The sequence below is a fragment of the Nesoenas mayeri genome, assembly GCF_963082525.1.
Source record: "Nesoenas mayeri genome assembly, chromosome: W".
Classification (NCBI taxonomy): Eukaryota; Metazoa; Chordata; class Aves; order Columbiformes; family Columbidae; genus Nesoenas; species Nesoenas mayeri.
The window spans coordinates 12,474,586-12,489,952 of NC_137553.1; the positions used below are offsets into that span (position 1 = coordinate 12,474,586).

Here is a 15,367-nt window from a genome sequence, read left to right on the forward strand (position 1 = left end):
GCAAGTATGTGGAACGTTTCAGTCCGTTCACAGCGTTCTGTAGACAGATAATGATTTGCCCAGTCATTTGAAGCGTGGCGCTGGAACCGCTTGGCAGTAGTCTCCCGTGTGTGGCCCGAAGCGAACTCGTAGCTTTTTGGAAGTGGTACGCAAACGTACATAAAGCCGGCGTCGGCTGCTGCTGCAACTTGAGAAGATACCGTACGTGACGCTACAGGCATGGCGTACGAGGGTGGTTTCGGCACAGTGCAATGCGTTGGAAGCATCCAACTCCTGTTGGAGCGCTTGATCAATGGCTGTGTGCGAAGGCCCCGTTGACATCCCTTTTCTGGTGAGGAGGGATACGGCAGGAGAAAACGGTCGGTCTGAATGGCAGCTGCGGTGCTTCCATAGCAGAGTGGAATATCTCTTTTTGTCAGTTTGGGTCAGCTGTCCTGGCTCTGTCCCCTCCCAACCTCTTGCCCACCCCCAGCTCACTGGCCGGTGGGGGTGCTTGGAGAGACAGCCTCTGTGCCGTGGGAGCACTGCTCAGCAGTAGCCAAAGCATCGGTGTGTTCTCAACACCCTTCTAGCTAGAGCTACAAAGCACAGCACTACGAGGGCTGCTGTGGGGAAAGTTACCTCCGTCCCAGCCAGACCCAAAACAAAAGTACATCACAGGGAGACGGCAAACTTCATCTTTCTTTAACAGCTATTAAAAAAGGGAGATGGGCGTGGGAAAGCAGGGCGATCCTTTGTTGCCCTTGAACGCTATATTACTGAGGCAGAGGCATCTGAGACGCCCACTGGAAGGCGTCTATCATCTCTTCTGTATCCCCAAGCCATCAGGTGAAGTTTGGTGACACCCGAGGGCTTCACCTTTGTTTCATCTTCCCTGGGGAGGAGATGGAAATGATTTACCTGAAGTAGGTGGAATCTGACAGGTGATGTTGCCTTGAAACTGCACTGGTGCAGTGTTTGCTTACTGACTGACCGAGCCAGGTAAGGTCTATTGTTCCGTCTGTGTAAACTCCCTAAGGCATCTAGGAGGTGTTCCCGCTTCTGGGGGCAGGGGGATTGTGAAGAAGCTAGGTATGGCTTATCCATTCAGAGAGACTTGGGTGAGTGATTACCAGAGGTTTTGGAAGTCTGTGGCGCCTGGTGGAACGTTGCGCCTCACCTCGCAGGCAACGTTGCCGATACTTTGCTCCAAACCGGAGAGAGCAAAGGGTTATTAAACAGTGATCCACTGAAGAACTGTAGAATCCTAGAGCAGCCCGGGTGGGAAGGGACCTCAAAAGATCGTCTGGTCCAACCTTTATCTAGCACCCTGTCCAATGGCATCTTGAAAACCTCCAGCGATGGGGACCCTACCATGTCCCTGGGGAGGCTGTTCCAGTGGATGATTGGTCTCACTGGAAAAGAGGAGAGAAGGGGGGGGAAAGAAAAAAAAGAGTCTGTCTTGTATCACCGTGAAACCCCTCTCCTGGTGCAAGTCGTCTGGGCAAGGCAGCTAGGCACCGGACTCACCGCGGGCCAAAGCTGAGCAACTCAGCGACTCAACTGGTGGCGCCCCTGTGAAAACACATTTAAGGAAGGGCAAAACGCTGTCCGGGGCAGGTAGTTCCCTGCTGCCCGCGGATCCGGCTGGTGGCTATTTCCCGGAGGAACTTCTTGTCCTGGTTTTGTTAAAAGCAAGACCGGTTCTCTTTTAGTGATCTTTTTTCTTTCAGCTAAGTTCTTCTAGGTGGCTGTACTTTTCTGAGTTTTAGCCTGCATATTTTTCCTAGGATGCTGTACTCGGTGCTGATAAGAGACCAACGGAATGCTGAAGAAGCTCGTGTTTAGATTTATTACCATGGTAGCTAAGAAAGACTGATAAGTTTTCCCACGTTCCGTTGTGCGAGGGGCGTGTTTGAGGAGGGGTGGATGGAACAGGTGACTAGAACTGACCAACGGAAGTATTCCATCCCATAATCGTCATACCCCCTGTCTAAGAGGGTGATGCAGGCCTCAGGCCCTGCATCCCTGCAACCAGGTTCCGGTTTGCTGTGAAGTCCCGCCCATGACTTCCGGGGGCCTGGCCTGCACCTGCACCTGCTGGAGCCACCAGCTCCGCACACCCAGCTCCGCCGCTGCTGGAGTGACGCCAGCTCCACATCGAGCGCTTGAGATTGGTTTTGTATATTTTGTATCTATTCTCTATGTATTAGTAGCATTAGTAAAACCCTTTAAAACTTTCCAACTTGAAGTCTCTCTTCCTTTCCCCTTATCTTTTTTATCATCTTTCCGATCTAAAGGAAAGGGGTGGCGTGAAAATGAGGGGATAACAGGGAGCGTCTGCCACGGTTTATTGCCGCCTTGCCTTAAACCTTGACACTTCTTCATCCTGTTTTCTTTCCCCCTGTCCTCTTGAGGAGGGGCAGTGAGAGAGAGCAGCTGGCCAAGGTCAACCCATCACCAAGCCTAAAAGGCAGATTCCTCTGCGCAGAAGTTGAAGGGGGCTGGTGGTTTAAAGAACAACAGTGACTGGGGTAGGAACAGGACGTTTTGGAGATAAAAAAAGTTGGGAAACGTCTGGAGGGCCTGTCACTTTGAGGGGGGCAAATTTCATGAGAAAAAGCCTTCTTTCTGAGCAATAAGAGGTTCGTGTGAGAAAAAAGGACCCGGTCTCCGTTTTTTCCTCGCTTGGTAATACAAGTGACAAAGACCTGGAGCCCCTGCGCGCAAAGGGATGAAAATGTACGGAGCCCGTCGGATGCTCTTTGCGCGTGCGTTGGAAACCCGGGAACAGCTACAAAGAGGTCATGGAGTAGACTGTGAGCTTGGTTAACTCGGTCTGGCTAAACTCAATTAAAACAGAGCTTTAGAGAAGGCAATGCCCTGAGGATGCGAGGGAGAAAAGGACAATAAGAAAGGCTGAAGATGCAGTTCCTGACCCTTTTGTCAGGAAGGATTAGGACTGAATGTTGATTTGACTGAAGCGCAGGTAGCCATCGGTCTTCTGTAACTGAAATTTCAGCAGCAAAGGAGCCCCAAAGCTGAGAATTGCGCACCAGTGATGCTTCTGATAGCGGCCGGGTGTCACAGGAGAAGAGTCAAGAGATCACTCAGATCTGATCTGGCCTAGTAGTTAGTTTACTGAGGTCTGATCAGTAAATTTAGGTGTGTAAAATATTTAATAAGTACAGCTGGATGCTATTTACGACACTTAAAGTTAGTATGGGATACAAAGATTCTCGCGTAAGCTTACTATACGCATCTTAAAGGTCACAGGCCTGCAAAAACCTGTCGCCTACCAGCCCGTCGCTGCCTGGTGTCAGGTAAGGGATCTCTCAGCCTCAAGGGGAAACCTCGAGAGGCGTCCCTACTCAAGGGGAGATCGCCGCCGCGCAGCCAGCTGCTGCGGAGGGAGAGCTCAAGGGAGCCCGATGGCTGCACGCATTTATAGCATAAAGTGGTTGACTCGTAGTCGGATGTTTCTGCCACGCTCACGCGGGTTCGGCCGCTTATCAGCCCGGTCTCCAGCCAAACGATTTTGTTGGATTCGGTGCTGGGTTCTCGCTGATAGCCTCACACAATAGGATTAACGTGTCCGGGCTTTGGCTTCTATGGTCACGGATCTACCCTTGAGAAGCCGGGTCTCTTGGGAGCTGATGGCTTCACCTGACCAGGTGGGGCAAGAGGGTCTTTGCCAACAAGCTGGCCAGACTGACAAGGAGGGCTTTAAACTAGACTCAGTGGGGGAAGAGGAGGGAGTTTTGAGCAACAGGGGCTGCTGACGCATTAGGAACCAACAGGGGAACACCTGCGAACCGCCGCAAAGGAATTGGGGCGTGATCCTCCAAAAAGGTGAGAGGGTCGACAGCCCAACTGAAGCGCCTCCATACCAGTGCACGCAGCACAGGTAACGAACAGGAGGAGTTGGAAGCCACTGTGCAGCTGGAAAGCCATGGCCTAATCGCTATCACTGAAACTTGGTGGGATGACTCACGCGACTGGAGCGCAGCAGTCGACGGCTACAAACTGTTCAGAAGGAAGCGGAGGCGGGGGGCGGGGGGGTCGCCCTCTGTGTAAAAAGAAACAGAGAGACATGAAAAAAGGATTGATTCCACAGAGCTGGCTTGGAAAGACACGCGCTTTGGATTTGATTTTCTCCCAGGAGGCATGCAGCTTAGAGACATCTGCAGCTGAAGTGGGGCTTTCAGGGAACAATTTAGAGCAAGCCCTGTTGGTTCTGCGAAATGCTCTGAAAAGTCAAGGCCTGCCCTGCCCTGGCAAAAGCAGTCCTTTGACTGGAGGGAAAAGCAGCACCAAAAAGAGCCGCGAGCACGCTTGGGGTGGACTTGCTGCGGTAATAAACAACAGCGAAGAGTACTTGTAGCTACAGCAGCCTCTTCTGAGACCTCGTTGCCCGCCCACAGGGTCGCAGCACTACGCGTCACAGATCCCTCCGCGGCCCGAGCGCACGCAAACTGCCCGAGCCCCGGTAACACCAGGTCGACGAGGGCGGACCCGCCAAGGGGGGCGGGGACGAGGGCAAACGACAGACGAGACAGCCAATCGAGACGCGGGATCGGCCGGCGGCGATCTGACGGCCCAATGGGAGCCGCGGAGGGCCTGGCCGAGTGGAGGAAGCGACAGCGGGCGTTGTCGTGGCTGCCGAGATTATTGGGGCGCGGGCGGCCTGGCGGCGCCATTACTGTCTTCGGCAAGGTCCCCGGCAAGGCGTTTCCCCGCCAACGTCGTCTACGAGGACGAGAAGGTAGCCGCGGCTTTGCTCTGTGCGCGTTTCTTCTTCGCTTCCCCCTCCTCCCCCCGCGCTCGCAGGCCCCCTGAGCCGAGGGCCCGTTGCGCGCTGCCCGGGAGCGCGGCAGGGCGGGTGGCGGCATTGCTGCGGGTGGGCGGAGGGACGGGCGACGGACGGGGCCTCTCTGGGTTGTGGCGCTCTCTACCGCACCATCCCTAAAACATCGCGCTTCGTCGGTGTCCCGTCCCGTCCCGTCCCCCGGCTGCCGCGGCGCGTACCGGGTTGCTGGTACTGTCCGGTTCGCCTCGGTTTCCAGCCCCCCCCACCCCCTCGCTCCGTGTCGTGTATGCGCGCGCGCAGAGAAGGGCCTCTGACGGTTACGCGCTGGGTGGCAGCCGCAGACGTTTGCCGCGTGATATCCCTTTGGCACTGCAAGTCGAGCAAAGTTTGCTGCCGAGGGATGGGAGCGGCCCTTCCTCGTGTAGGATGGTAGTCTTGAAACCTTAGGTTAAGCACACGCAGTCAGTGTCCTCGGGGATTCCCGGTGTATGTACGCGAACAGTGAAGGTCCGCGAGGAGTTAGTTCCGCGTAGGAGAAAGGCAGGTCTTGGTGTGCCTCGTAATAGCATTATAGAGATTTTGCAGCTCTGCTGTGCTAGGTTTTGGTTCTGAACCCCCAAACTGGATTATTAAAGCAAAGAAGTACAGCTGCTCTTGTTTTTCTTAAAAACGGGTCATCCTGCAGGCTGCCAAAGCTTCCCAGATCTTGTTTCTGGGGTGAAGTGGGACCACGATAACAGCATGCTTGCAACGTTCACGGGTGCTGGTGCGCCACAGTGTGCTAGTAACTAGAGTGAGCTGCTTAGACTGCGGGGAAAAAGAAAATTGCGGCCGTTACCTACATGATGTTAACTTTCAGTTAGTATCCTGTATAATTTTGTTATTAAAATGCTGAAGGTTAACGGTTAGGGACGTCTTCTGCTTTTGAAGGTAGGGTTTCTGTGCGGCATAGAAGGCGGACTCGCGCTATGCCCTTGCAGGCTTCCTGTGATCATGCTTTTGTTCAGTACTTGAGCTCCCTGTACCGCGGCAAACGAACGGCCGCTGATCTTGCGCTCCGCTAAATTCTTTGCCGATTCAGTTAAGCCGTTTGCCTCCCGCCTCTGTGTGGACCGCATTGAATAGAAAAACTGCTTAGGAAATGATCAACCCAAATTAAACCATACTGGAGGTCGCTAATCTGAAGTACTGGCCCGTCTCGTTGCCCCTGTCACCTTGCGTGCTGAATCCCGCTTCTGGAGGGGGCTCTGTAAATATGTTGTATTTCGAGTACAGCAAGTATTAATATCGCGTGAGAATAAAAAGAAAATCAACGTCTCGGCTTGCGTTTGGGGTCTCGGGTGACCTGCTTCTGTACGAGTCCAGCGGGGCGTATTGATTTGCTTAAGCTATTACCTTTCTCTGAAGCCCGTTACGTTTCAACTGTTTACTCTTCCTCCAGTGCCTTGCGTTCCGCGATCTTTCACCCCAAGCTGCGACGCTTTTCCTAGTCATGCCTAAGGAGCCGATTATCAGGTTATCTGAAGCTGAAGATTCCGGTGACTCTGTAAGTACTGTGGAAGCTTTCTGTACGCTGAAGAGTACCTGTAATTAGTTCCTAATTTTCTGGACTCTTTCCCAGCCCCTCTTTTCCTCTTGATAGGGCACAGGAGGCTATTCTGGGTTTTCTGGCGCTGTAATCTTTTGCCTCTGGCTTGTAATGGAATTGAGCTTTTTGACTAACAGCGGCGATGCGAAGCAATGCTCGTCCCTGGGTATGTACTTCTGGTGCAAAATGCGGGGCTGTTTTGTTTTGGAGTGCGGTCTGATGCCCGTTGTCATGGTTTATAGAGTAAGAGGAGGAGTAGTACTAGTTCTTCTTCTAATATGGAGAAGAGGGCTTGGGGTTTTTGGCAGGTCAGGGGCGAGGAAGGGCAAAGCTGGTTGAGAGGTGCTGGATGCTTCACTTTTAGCTATAAAAGTCGAGTTCAGAGACTCCGTAAAGCCACGCAAAAGGCAGCCTAAAGCTTATTTTGCACCAGAATTGCTTATGTTGCCTGGAGATGTAAGGGGGCTTTAACCCAGAGACAAACTTGGCTTCCGTGGCCGTTTTGTAGTCGGGCAGTGTCTTGCTTGAAACAAATTGCATAGCTGCTTCCCCCCCCTCCCCCATAGTGGTGTGCATAATAGGTCTTTGTAGCTTTGCCTGGCAAATGTCGGTTGGGGGCGGGCGGGCGGGCAAGCAGACAGAGAGACAGTGAGAGAGTAATTTGGAGCGCAGTGGTTGAATTACTAGGAATTGGCATGCTGGTTTCTCTGGGGGGTGGTCCTCTGCTCTCAGTCCTTCCCCTCCTGCCCTCTCCCCTCTTTGTGTGTGGCTTTTTATTTTATTAATTTATAGGTTTGTACTTCCTTCTCCAGCTTCCCGGGCATTTAATGATTGTTGGCAAGAAGCGTGCTGCTCGCCTGGGTCTGACCAACGGATTCCGGATGGTTGTGGATGAAGGGCCCGAGGGTGGGCAGTCTGTCTGTCACGTACGTCTGCCTGTTCGGGGTGGCCGTGAGTTGGGCTGTCCGCCCGGCTAAGATTTGTTTGCACCGCAAGAGTCGCTGGACGGGCACGAACCGCCTCTGAATGGATTTTTGTCTGTTGCCCGTCAGTCTAGCCACTGTTGAAGTCTAATTTTGTGTGACGTGTGTCTGTGGAAGGTACTAAAAGCTTTGAGCAGCAGTTGCACAATAAAAATTAGCATGGGGATATCACCTCTGTCTTGTGCGTCTTACTGAGGGGAAAGAGTTCTGCAGGTTAAAATGGCGTCTCCCCGGAGTGCAAGTATGTGGAACGTTTCAGTCCGTTCACAGCGTTCTGTAGACAGATAATGATTTGCCCAGTCATTTGAAGCGTGGCGCTGGAACCGCTTGGCAGTAGTCTCCCGTGTGTGGCCCGAAGCGAACTCGTAGCTTTTTGGAAGTGGTACGCAAACGTACATAAAGCCGGCGTCGGCTGCTGCTGCAACTTGAGAAGATACCGTACGTGACGCTACAGGCATGGCGTACGAGGGTGGTTTCGGCACAGTGCAATGCGTTGGAAGCATCCAACTCCTGTTGGAGCGCTTGATCAATGGCTGTGTGCGAAGGCCCCGTTGACATCCCTTTTCTGGTGAGGAGGGATACGGCAGGAGAAAACGGTCGGTCTGAATGGCAGCTGCGGTGCTTCCATAGCAGAGTGGAATATCTCTTTTTGTCAGTTTGGGTCAGCTGTCCTGGCTCTGTCCCCTCCCAACCTCTTGCCCACCCCCAGCTCACTGGCCGGTGGGGGTGCTTGGAGAGACAGCCTCTGTGCCGTGGGAGCACTGCTCAGCAGTAGCCAAAGCATCGGTGTGTTCTCAACACCCTTCTAGCTAGAGCTACAAAGCACAGCACTACGAGGGCTGCTGTGGGGAAAGTTACCTCCGTCCCAGCCAGACCCAAACCAAAAGTACATCACAGGGAGACGGCAAACTTCATCTTTCTTTAACAGCTATTGAAAAAGGGAGATGGGCGTGGGAAAGCAGGGCGATCCTTTGTTGCCCTTGAACGCTATGTTACTGAGGCAGAGGCATCTGAGACGCCCACTGGAAGGCATCTGTCATCTCTTCTGTATCCCCAAGCCATCAGGTGAAGTTTGGTGACACCCGAGGGCTTCACCTTTGTTTCATCTTCCCTGGGGAGGAGATGGAAATGATTTACCTGAAGTAGGTGGAATCTGACAGGTGATGTTGCCTTGAAACTGCACTGGTGCAGTGTTTGCTTACTGACTGACCGAGCCAGGTAAGGTCTATTGTTCCGTCTGTGTAAACTCCCTAAGGCATCTAGGAGGTGTTCCCGCTTCTGGGGGCAGGGGGATTGTGAAGAAGCTAGGTATGGCTTATCCATTCAGAGAGACTTGGGTGAGTGATTACCAGAGGTTTTGGAAGTCTGTGGCGCCTGGTGGAACGTTGCGCCTCACCTCGCAGGCAACGTTGCCGATACTTTGCTCCAAACCGGAGAGAGCAAAGGGTTATTAAACAGTGATCCACTGAAGAACTGTAGAATCCTAGAGCAGCCCGGGTGGGAAGGGACCTCAAAAGATCGTCTGGTCCAACCTTTATCTAGCACCCTGTCCAATGGCATCTTGAAAACCTCCAGCGATGGGGACCCTACCATGTCCCTGGGGAGGCTGTTCCAGTGGATGATTGGTCTCACTGGAAAAGAGGAGAGAAGGGGGGGGAAAGAAAAAAAAGAGTCTGTCTTGTATCACCGTGAAACCCCTCTCCTGGTGCAAGTCGTCTGGGCAAGGCAGCTAGGCACCGGACTCACCGCGGGCCAAAGGTGAGCAACTCAGCGACTCAACTGGTGGCGCCCCTGTGAAAACACATTTAAGGAAGGGCAAAACGCTGTCCGGGGCAGGTAGTTCCCTGCTGCCCGCGGATCCGGCTGGTGGCTATTTCCCGGAGGAACTTCTTGTCCTGGTTTTGTTAAAAGCAAGACCGGTTCTCTTTTAGTGATCTTTTTTCTTTCAGCTAAGTTCTTCTAGGTGGCTGTACTTTTCTGAGTTTTAGCCGGCATATTTTTCCTAGGATGCTGTACTCGGTGCTGATAAGAGACCAACGGAATGCTGAAGAAGCTCGTGTTTAGATTTATTACCATGGTAGCTAAGAAAGACTGATAAGTTTTCCCACGTTCCGTTGTGCGAGGGGCGTGTTTGAGGAGGGGTGGATGGAACAGGTGACTAGAACTGACCAACGGAAGTATTCCATCCCATAATCGTCATACCCCCTGTCTAAGAGGGTGATGCAGGCCTCAGGCCCTGCATCCCTGCAACCAGGTTCCGGTTTGCTGTGAAGTCCCGCCCATGACTTCCGGGGGCCTGGCCTGCACCTGCACCTGCTGGAGCCACCAGCTCCGCACACCCAGCTCCGCCGCTGCTGGAGTGACGCCAGCTCCACATCGAGCGCTTGAGATTGGTTTTGTATATTTTGTATCTATTCTCTATGTATTAGTAGCATTAGTAAAACCCTTTAAAACTTTCCAACTTGAAGTCTCTCTTCCTTTCCCCTTATCTTTTTTATCATCTTTCCGATCTAAAGGAAAGGGGTGGCGTGAAAATGAGGGGATAACAGGGAGCGTCTGCCACGGTTTATTGCCGCCTTGCCTTAAACCTTGACACTTCTTCATCCTGTTTTCTTTCCCCCTGTCCTCGTGAGGAGGGGCAGTGAGAGAGAGCAGCTGGCCAAGGTCAACCCATCACCAAGCCTAAAAGGCAGATTCCTCTGCGCAGAAGTTGAAGGGGGCTGGTGGTTTAAAGAACAACAGTGACTGGGGTAGGAACAGGACGTTTTGGAGATAAAAAAAGTTGGGAAACGTCTGGAGGGCCTGTCACTTTGAGGGGGGCAAATTTCATGAGAAAAAGCCTTCTTTCTGAGCAATAAGAGGTTCGTGTGAGAAAAAAGGACCCGGTCTCCGTTTTTTCCTCGCTTGGTAATACAAGTGACAAAGACCTGGAGCCCCTGCGCGCAAAGGGATGAAAATGTACGGAGCCCGTCGGATGCTCTTTGCGCGTGCGTTGGAAACCCGGGAACAGCTACAAAGAGGTCATGGAGTAGACTGTGAGCTTGGTTAACTCGGTCTGGCTAAACTCAATTAAAACAGAGCTTTAGAGAAGGCAATGCCCTGAGGATGCGAGGGAGAAAAGGACAATAAGAAAGGCTGAAGATGCAGTTCCTGACCCTTTTGTCAGGAAGGATTAGGACTGAATGTTGATTTGACTGAAGCGCAGGTAGCCATCGGTCTTCTGTAACTGAAATTTCAGCAGCAAAGGAGCCCCAAAGCTGAGAATTGCGCACCAGTGATGCTTCTGATAGCGGCCGGGTGTCACAGGAGAAGAGTCAAGAGATCACTCAGATCTGATCTGGCCTAGTAGTTAGTTTACTGAGGTCTGATCAGTAAATTTAGGTGTGTAAAATATTTAATAAGTACAGCTGGATGCTATTTACGACACTTAAAGTTAGTATGGGATACAAAGATTCTCGCGTAAGCTTACTATACGCATCTTAAAGGTCACAGGCCTGCAAAAACCTGTCGCCTACCAGCCCGTCGCTGCCTGGTGTCAGGTAAGGGATCTCTCAGCCTCAAGGGGAAACCTCGAGAGGCGTCCCTACTCAAGGGGAGATCGCCGCCGCGCAGCCAGCTGCTGCGGAGGGAGAGCTCAAGGGAGCCCGATGGCTGCACGCATTTATAGCATAAAGTGGTTGACTCGTAGTCGGATGTTTCTGCCACGCTCACGCGGGTTCGGCCGCTTATCAGCCCGGTCTCCAGCCAAACGGTTTTGTTGGATTCGGTGCTGGGTTCTCGCTGATAGCCTCACACAATAGGATTAACGTGTCCGGGCTTTGGCTTCTATGGTCACGGATCTACCCTTGAGAAGCCGGGTCTCTTGGGAGCTGATGGCTTCACCTGACCAGGTGGGGCAAGAGGGTCTTTGCCAACAAGCTGGCCAGACTGACAAGGAGGGCTTTAAACTAGACTCAGTGAGGGAAGAGGAGGGAGTTTTGAGCAACAGGGGCTGCTGACGCATTAGGAACCAACAGGGGAACACCTGCGAACCGCCGCAAAGGAATTGGGGCGTGATCCTCCAAAAAGGTGAGAGGGTCGACAGCCCAACTGAAGCGCCTCCATACCAGTGCACGCAGCACAGGTAACGAACAGGAGGAGTTGGAAGCCACTGTGCAGCTGGAAAGCCATGGCCTAATCGCTATCACTGAAACTTGGTGGGATGACTCACGCGACTGGAGCGCAGCAGTCGACGGCTACAAACTGTTCAGAAGGAAGCGGAGGCGGGGGGCGGGGGGGTCGCCCTCTGTGTAAAAAGAAACAGAGAGACATGAAAAAAGGATTGATTCCACAGAGCTGGCTTGGAAAGACACGCGCTTTGGATTTGATTTTCTCCCAGGAGGCACGCAGCTTAGAGACATCTGCAGCTGAAGTGGGGCTTTCAGGGAACAATTTAGAGCAAGCCCTGTTGGTTCTGCGAAATGCTCTGAAAAGTCAAGGCCTGCCCTGCCCTGGCAAAAGCAGTCCTTTGACTGGAGGGAAAAGCAGCACCAAAAAGAGCCGCGAGCACGCTTGGGGTGGACTTGCTGCGGTAATAAACAACAGCGAAGAGTACTTGTAGCTACAGCAGCCTCTTCTGAGACCTCGTTGCCCGCCCACAGGGTCGCAGCACTACGCGTCACAGATCCCTCCGCGGCCCGAGCGCACGCAAACTGCCCGAGCCCCGGTAACACCAGGTCGACGAGGGCGGACCCGCCAAGGGGGGCGGGGACGAGGGCAAACGACAGACGAGACAGCCAATCGAGACGCGGGATCGGCCGGCGGCGATCTGACGGCCCAATGGGAGCCGCGGAGGGCCTGGCCGAGTGGAGGAAGCGACAGCGGGCGTTGTCGTGGCTGCCGAGATTATTGGGGCGCGGGCGGCCTGGCGGCGCCATTACTGTCTTCGGCAAGGTCCCCGGCAAGGCGTTTCCCCGCCAACGTCGTCTACGAGGACGAGAAGGTAGCCGCGGCTTTGCTCTGTGCGCGTTTCTTCTTCGCTTCCCCCTCCTCCCCCCGCGCTCGCAGGCCCCCTGAGCCGAGGGCCCGTTGCGCGCTGCCCGGGAGCGCGGCAGGGCGGGTGGCGGCATTGCTGCGGGTGGGCGGAGGGACGGGCGACGGACGGGGCCTCTCTGGGTTGTGGCGCTCTCTACCGCACCATCCCTAAAACATCGCGCTTCGTCGGTGTCCCGTCCCGTCCCGTCCCCCGGCTGCCGCGGCGCGTACCGGGTTGCTGGTACTGTCCGGTTCGCCTCGGTTTCCAGCCCCCCCCACCCCCTCGCTCCGTGTCGTGTATGCGCGCGCGCAGAGAAGGGCCTCTGACGGTTACGCGCTGGGTGGCAGCCGCAGACGTTTGCCGCGTGATATCCCTTTGGCACTGCAAGTCGAGCAAAGTTTGCTGCCGAGGGATGGGAGCGGCCCTTCCTCGTGTAGGATGGTAGTCTTGAAACCTTAGGTTAAGCACACGCAGTCAGTGTCCTCGGGGATTCCCGGTGTATGTACGCGAACAGTGAAGGTCCGCGAGGAGTTAGTTCCGCGTAGGAGAAAGGCAGGTCTTGGTGTGCCTCGTAATAGCATTATAGAGATTTTGCAGCTCTGCTGTGCTAGGTTTTGGTTCTGAACCCCCAAACTGGATTATTAAAGCAAAGAAGTACAGCTGCTCTTGTTTTTCTTAAAAACGGGTCATCCTGCAGGCTGCCAAAGCTTCCCAGATCTTGTTTCTGGGGTGAAGTGGGACCACGATAACAGCATGCTTGCAACGTTCACGGGTGCTGGTGCGCCACAGTGTGCTAGTAACTAGAGTGAGCTGCTTAGACTGCGGGGAAAAAGAAAATTGCGGCCGTTACCTACATGATGTTAACTTTCAGTTAGTATCCTGTATAATTTTGTTATTAAAATGCTGAAGGTTAACGGTTAGGGACGTCTTCTGCTTTTGAAGGTAGGGTTTCTGTGCGGCATAGAAGGCGGACTCGCGCTATGCCCTTGCAGGCTTCCTGTGATCATGCTTTTGTTCAGTACTTGAGCTCCCTGTACCGCGGCAAACGAACGGCCGCTGATCTTGCGCTCCGCTAAATTCTTTGCCGATTCAGTTAAGCCGTTTGCCTCCCGCCTCTGTGTGGACCGCATTGAATAGAAAAACTGCTTAGGAAATGATCAACCCAAATTAAACCATACTGGAGGTCGCTAATCTGAAGTACTGGCCCGTCTCGTTGCCCCTGTCACCTTGCGTGCTGAATCCCGCTTCTGGAGGGGGCTCTGTAAATATGTTGTATTTCGAGTACAGCAAGTATTAATATCGCGTGAGAATAAAAAGAAAATCAACGTCTCGGCTTGCGTTTGGGGTCTCGGGTGACCTGCTTCTGTACGAGTCCAGCGGGGCGTATTGATTTGCTTAAGCTATTACCTTTCTCTGAAGCCCGTTACGTTTCAACTGTTTACTCTTCCTCCAGTGCCTTGCGTTCCGCGATCTTTCACCCCAAGCTGCGACGCTTTTCCTAGTCATGCCTAAGGAGCCGATTATCAGGTTATCTGAAGCTGAAGATTCCGGTGACTCTGTAAGTACTGTGGAAGCTTTCTGTACGCTGAAGAGTACCTGTAATTAGTTCCTAATTTTCTGGACTCTTTCCCAGCCCCTCTTTTCCTCTTGATAGGGCACAGGAGGCTATTCTGGGTTTTCTGGCGCTGTAATCTTTTGCCTCTGGCTTGTAATGGAATTGAGCTTTTTGACTAACAGCGGCGATGCGAAGCAATGCTCGTCCCTGGGTATGTACTTCTGGTGCAAAATGCGGGGCTGTTTTGTTTTGGAGTGCGGTCTGATGCCCGTTGTCATGGTTTATAGAGTAAGAGGAGGAGTAGTACTAGTTCTTCTTCTAATATGGAGAAGAGGGCTTGGGGTTTTTGGCAGGTCAGGGGCGAGGAAGGGCAAAGCTGGTTGAGAGGTGCTGGATGCTTCACTTTTAGCTATAAAAGTCGAGTTCAGAGACTCCGTAAAGCCACGCAAAAGGCAGCCTAAAGCTTATTTTGCACCAGAATTGCTTATGTTGCCTGGAGATGTAAGGGGGCTTTAACCCAGAGACAAACTTGGCTTCCGTGGCCGTTTTGTAGTCGGGCAGTGTCTTGCTTGAAACAAATTGCATAGCTGCTTCCCCCCCCTCCCCCATAGTGGTGTGCATAATAGGTCTTTGTAGCTTTGCCTGGCAAATGTCAGTTGGGGGCGGGCGGGCGGGCGGGCAGACAGAGAGACAGTAATTTGGAGCGCAGTGGTTGAATTGCTAGGAATTGGCATGCTGGTTTCTCTGGGGGGTGGTCCTCTGCTCTCAGTCCTTCCCCTCCTGCCCTCTCCCCTCTTTGTGTGTGGCTTTTTATTTTATTAATTTATAGGTTTGTACTTCCTTCCCCAGCTTCCCGGGCATTTAATGATTGTTGGCAAGAAGCGTGCTGCTCGCCTGGGTCTGACCAACGGATTCCGGATGGTTGTGGATGAAGGGCCCGAGGGTGGGCAGTCTGTCTGTCACGTACGTCTGCCTGTTCGGGGTGGCCGTGAGTTGGGCTGTCCGCCCGGCTAAGATTTGTTTGCACCGCAAGAGTCGCTGGACGGGCACGAACCGCCTCTGAATGGATTTTTGTCTGTTGCCCGTCAGTCTAGCCACTGTTGAAGTCTAATTTTGTGTGACGTGTGTCTGTGGAAGGTACTAAAAGCTTTGAGCAGCAGTTGCACAATAAAAATTAGCATGGGGATATCACCTCTGTCTTGTGCGTCTTACTGAGGGGAAAGAGTTCTGCAGGTTAAAATGGCGTCTCCCCGGAGTGCAAGTATGTGGAACGTTTCAGTCCGTTCACAGCGTTCTGTAGACAGATAATGATTTGCCCAGTCATTTGAAGCGTGGCGCTGGAACCGCTTGGCAGTAGTCTCCCGTGTGTGGCCCGAAGCGAACTCGTAGCTTTTTGGAAGTGGTACGCAAACGTACATAAAGCCGGCGTCGGCTGCTG

The 15,367-nt window shown here is 53.2% G+C and overlaps 2 protein-coding genes across 2 annotated transcripts; both read left to right on the plus strand.

The window, feature by feature from the left end:
* Nucleotides 1–219: 219 nt before the first annotated feature.
* Nucleotides 220–7,531, plus strand: LOC308051472 (uncharacterized protein; the record flags this gene model as incomplete). The annotated part of the gene is made up of 5 exons (XM_080361912.1): nt 220–300; nt 3,249–3,302; nt 4,364–4,744; nt 6,231–6,335; nt 7,190–7,531. The coding sequence occupies 5 exons, from the start codon at nt 220–222 to the stop codon at nt 7,352–7,354; spliced, it is 786 nt and encodes a 261-aa protein (XP_080218038.1). The 3' UTR covers nt 7,355–7,531.
* A 285-nt stretch (nt 7,532–7,816) lies between these two features.
* LOC308051473 (uncharacterized protein) lies at nt 7,817–15,120 on the plus strand (the record flags this gene model as incomplete). The annotated part of the gene is made up of 5 exons (XM_080361913.1): nt 7,817–7,897; nt 10,846–10,899; nt 11,961–12,341; nt 13,828–13,932; nt 14,779–15,120. The coding sequence occupies 5 exons, from the start codon at nt 7,817–7,819 to the stop codon at nt 14,941–14,943; spliced, it is 786 nt and encodes a 261-aa protein (XP_080218039.1). The 3' UTR covers nt 14,944–15,120.
* Nucleotides 15,121–15,367: the final 247 nt, after the last annotated feature.